Genomic DNA, 4,699 nt, shown 5'->3' with positions numbered 1-4,699 from the left:
GGAAAAGTCATGTCTGTCAGGGCGGATGTAATTTTGTTCCTTGCCAAAAAAGCAAATCTTACAGCTTTCCAGGAAGCTTCCAGTAGTCTTGGATTTCTTGGCACTTCTCCTGTCAGGTGGCTATTTTTCTCATTCCCACAATTGTGCAGATTTCACAGAAGTTCAGAGTTTGGAAGGGGAGCCCTAGAGGTCAAACCTTGCTGCTCAGGCTGAGCTAGAGCAGGTATGTTACATTTTCAAAGGAAGAGGTGATCGTATTTCATCATCCATCCATGTGAAGCCTTTCCTTCTTACCTGAGATTTTATGTAACAGCGTGTGTTTTGGAAAGATAAGTTCAGAAGCACTTTTGCAGCACGGTGCTAGATAAACCACAGCAGTGCTTCCAAGACTTGACATTTCTGTGTAACGGGGTCAGAACAAATAGTTTGCAGTTTATTTGGGACTGTGTAACGGGGTCAGAACAAATAGCTTGGGTTTGCAGTTTATTTGGGGGGAAAATAGTCATCAAAACCTCTGCATATGCTGGTGATTCTTCGCTTTATAAACGCACATATCAACATAGAAATTGCTGTTGTATCTCTTATTCTCCTGGCTGTTAACACCCGTGAAGAGAATAGAGGTTATTTGGGCAGTGTTTGTTGGCTACGGATTCTTCCTGTGTTGAACCTTCGAAGAGAATTCCTCTTTTAGCAGGAGTATTTGTGCTTTGTTAGCTTGGGATCCTGGGACATTTTAGTACCTGCTTACAAGATAGCTCCAGTAGATTTATGGGACTGAGGATAATTCACTAAGCATGCCAAGTCTTTCTTAGTTGCTCCTTATCTGCTGTTACCTGACAAGTGACAGCTACGTTTTAACACAGTCCTTGTGTTACCTGTTAGAAGAAGTTGAACAAAAATGTCATTTCTTCTAAAGTTTCTGTTTTCCATAGACATTCCCCAAATCACAGTCGGCAGGTAGTTGTCAACCCTGTGACGTAAATTTAAGGGTGCTACTAAGTACAAATTTCTGTCGGGAGTACAATTCATGTGTGCACATTGGTAAAATGAGTCAGTACTTCTTGCAAAACCATAAATACTGCGCAAAGAACATTTTCTTATCTGGATTATTTAGTGCCAAGCCTTTTTTTTTCCTAAGGTGGTTCTTACCCAACTCTTCTACTGAGTACAAAGTCTTGACGCAGTTATTTAAAATCATATTTTTTCATTACAGAGAGAATGATATCGAAGAATGTGGCTTGGAAATGTTTTTCTCAGTTGATAAAGAAATTCTAGGAGAAATCAAAAGCCATGATTTGAAGCCAAATGGTAGCAACGTTCTGGTCACAGAAGAAAACAAAGAAGAATACATAAGGTAAGAATAAAAGAAGATTTAAAAATTCTCTTATGTCTGTCATTTTCTTTTAGTTGTAGCAAGAAAAGATTGTTAGACTACATAATCTGAAGCATTGTTGAAATTCTGTCTCTGAGTAATTGCTGATGTTGGCAACAAGTGGCAATTATTTGAATATTTGAAAGAAGTATATTGATAGAAATAAGTTTTAAAACCCCACTTTTCCCAAACATCAGTTAGTAGAAGGTCCACTTCTTTTCTAGAGACGTTTAAGTTTAGCAGAACATCATGACAACAAATGTAAATGTTGGGTATTTCATTAAATCTTTGCATGTGTTTATTATTGGAATTCCATTGCTTCACAGCCTGCTGATTTTCTACCCAGTCGTTTATGTTTGGGTTTTTTTGAAATTTAGGAACATTTTTGGATACTTTTGTGATGATTCTTATTTTTTAAAGCTACTTGGAATCGCTAGTAGTTTTATCTGAACTGGTCTTAGGGTATAATTATGTCTTGGCATTTGTAATAGGACGGTGTATGACTAACATCATAAGTTGTGTTGTCATAAATGAAAGGATTGTGTTGGCAGTACCACAGTGTTTTAAAGCAATAGGTTAAGAGGGAAGGAGACTAAGAGCAGTTAAGGAATAAAAATGTCAACAGTGACCTGCTTTGTCCTGCAATACCCCCTTCTTCCTCAGTGTGCAGCAGTACATAACCTCTGCTTTAAGGTGTAAATGCCATCATAAAAGCTTGGAGGATGTTTGGAGAAAAAAAACAGTGTCACACATTACAGACACAAATTAAACAATCACAGTAGAATTTTCCTCTTTCTTATGATGTGTTCTGTGAAGGCTTCTTTCACGGGAGGGGGTGAGCGAGAGGGGAGTCGATTTTGTTTTCATTGCAGGAGTATTCTGAAGACATTTCAGTGATTCGCAGAAAAGGTAGTATTTGCAGAAGAAACAGGCGTTTTGCAAAGTATTAATATTGGGGTTGAAAATAGGGAGGATCTGCAGAAACCATTCTCTTGTAGTTTCTAGGAACCCAGGGAGAGCTCAGATTCCAGTTTCACTCATATTCTTTTGTCTTACTCTTGAGTCCTGCTTTAAGTCCCCAGTTTCTAGGACTGAAACCAGAAAATAGCCATCTCTCCTTTAGACTCCAGTTCTCCTGACAGGTTAGGCTTGAATTCAGCATAATATCTGCTTCTCCCTGGGTTCAGGTTCTTCGGGTCTCCTGCCTGCTTTTCACCCTTTTATTAATGGAGAGTGGAGTTTCTGCCACAGAGCAAAGTTTCATGATTAACAGAAACAAATATGGAACTTTCCAAATGGACATAGTCGTTTCTTGGTAAGCTAGCAGTCCTACTTATCTTCACCAGTACAACTTGACCTGGTTTTTACCTTTTCATGGATAATGACTGAGATTTCTGGGGAGAATATTAGAGAAATATAGCTCGGCATTTTTTCCTTTCCTCAAATACTTAGGGACTGCTGTGCTCTCATTAATATAATCAGTGAATAGATGCTGCCTACTCTTTGAGTGTAAAATACTTTCCATAGCAGACTGGTTGGAAACACAGGGGTTTAACTTAAGAAACAAAATCATTTGCACAGAGTGAAGGTTACTAATAAAATTATACAATGCTTTATCCCCAGAACTTTCCAGACTTTCCATATTTTTTTTTTAACTTAGCTTACAGTTCATCTCAAAATAGGCTAACAAAGACATGGACTTGGGTTAGCACAGGCCATTTAAATTATCTTTCTGTATCTCCTTTTACAGGCTGGTAGCAGAATGGAGACTTTCCCGAGGTGTTGAGGAGCAGACACAGGCTTTCTTCGAAGGTTTCAATGAAATTCTACCACAGCAGTATTTGCAGTATTTTGATGCTAAGGAACTGGAGGTAAAGGATTCTTTGGCTATTGCTAGATCCAGATTGTTACACAGAAAATACTTCAGTCATTATGTCTGAAGAGCAGAACTCACCAAGGCTGACAACTCTGTTTTATAGGGCATATGAGGGAAAGTTTATGGGGTAGGACTTGATTACTGTGTTTCCCTTCACTGTCCTCTTGGCAGCCTACTTACACATTTCTAAAGGCTGAGCTTCTGACAGTAGACGTTTCTTACCTAATTGCTTTTGTAATCCTCAGCAACTTGATTTGCCTGTGTCCAAAGAATGAGTAACTTGATAGAAAGGGAGATAAAACCAGATATGCATTGGATGTTCACGTATAGGCTGGACCAGGTTCTAGATGGTTTTGATCTCACAAAATCACACTTTCTGAAGCATCTGTTCAATTTAAAAAGATAAAAATACAAAACCAAAATATTCTGTTCTAGCAGAGAATATTATGGCTGGGCAGATATTCTGTTCCTGGCTTGAATGTCTAAATGCAAGCAATTATTCCTGCTTCAGTAACAGAGATGCTTTCTGTTTTGGGGCCTGTCCAAATACACTTAATGAGCAGTCATCGCCCTGTACTGCAGAAGTTTTGGATAAAGTTTAAAATTAAAACCAAGTATACTGTCATTGCAGATGCTTGTGAGTGCAGTTGATGTTCTGTTCTGCTGTGTGGGAGGTCAGAAGGGAAGTCATAACTAGTGCTCGCATGTTTATTTCCCATTTTCTCCCCTAAAGGTTCTTCTATGTGGAATGCAAGAAATTGATTTGAATGACTGGCAGAGGCATACCATCTACCGGCACTATACCAGGACCAGCAGACAGATAGTGTGGTTCTGGCAGGTTTGTAAACTCTGTTTTGTTCTCGGACCAACAGACATTACAGAGCGCAGCGACAGCTTAGTAAACTCTAGTGAGAATTATTGAACAGATCTGTACTGCGTAAAGATAAATTGTTACTGTCAATCCAGCTGTTCTTAACAGGCATGTAATTTGTTGTTGTGGGTGATGATGATGATGTGAAAATCTGAACATCAAATCTACACCTGAATGTTTATTTCAATTATTATTTTTCAGTTTGTGAAAGAAATAGATAATGAGAAGCGAATGAGACTCTTGCAGTTTGTTACTGGAACATGCAGATTACCAGTGGGAGGATTTGCTGACCTCATGGGTATGCATTAATAATCCCTCTAATGTATTAGCTATTTTTTTTTTTTTTAAATAACCAAGTTATATGTTAATGGACATTTTTAATGAGTTTTATATAGGCTTTTGTAAGTCCTGCATATACTTGTGCTGTAACGGAAACAGAGATGGAGGGAATGTTTACATCTGTTTTATCGAGTCTCAAAATCACTTCAAATTCATGCATTTCACTACATGCATACTTTGGGCTAGACAAAGTATACTGAAAGACAGATGTGCTTGGGGGCAAACCCAAGCACAAGTACAG

The 4,699-nt window shown here is 38.4% G+C and overlaps 1 protein-coding gene across 1 annotated transcript in view; it reads left to right on the top strand.

The window, feature by feature from the left end:
- Window positions 1-4,417, top strand: part of ITCH (itchy E3 ubiquitin protein ligase) — a gene marked incomplete at its 3' end in the record, with an annotated part of 25,860 nt that extends 21,443 nt beyond the window's left edge. The window contains exons 16-19 of the mRNA XM_010146645.1: window positions 1,214-1,354; window positions 3,123-3,243; window positions 3,982-4,086; window positions 4,321-4,417. Coding sequence (XP_010144947.1) covers window positions 1,214-1,354; window positions 3,123-3,243; window positions 3,982-4,086; window positions 4,321-4,417 — 464 coding nt within the window. The remainder of the gene's footprint in view (window positions 1-1,213; window positions 1,355-3,122; window positions 3,244-3,981; window positions 4,087-4,320) is intronic.
- Between the last annotated feature and the right edge of the window lie 282 nt (window positions 4,418-4,699).

The sequence above is a fragment of the Eurypyga helias genome, unplaced genomic scaffold (assembly GCF_000690775.1).
Source record: "Eurypyga helias isolate BGI_N326 unplaced genomic scaffold, ASM69077v1 scaffold4852, whole genome shotgun sequence".
Lineage (NCBI taxonomy): Eukaryota > Metazoa > Chordata > Aves > Eurypygiformes > Eurypygidae > Eurypyga > Eurypyga helias.
This window is presented reverse-complemented; position numbering and strand designations above follow the sequence as displayed.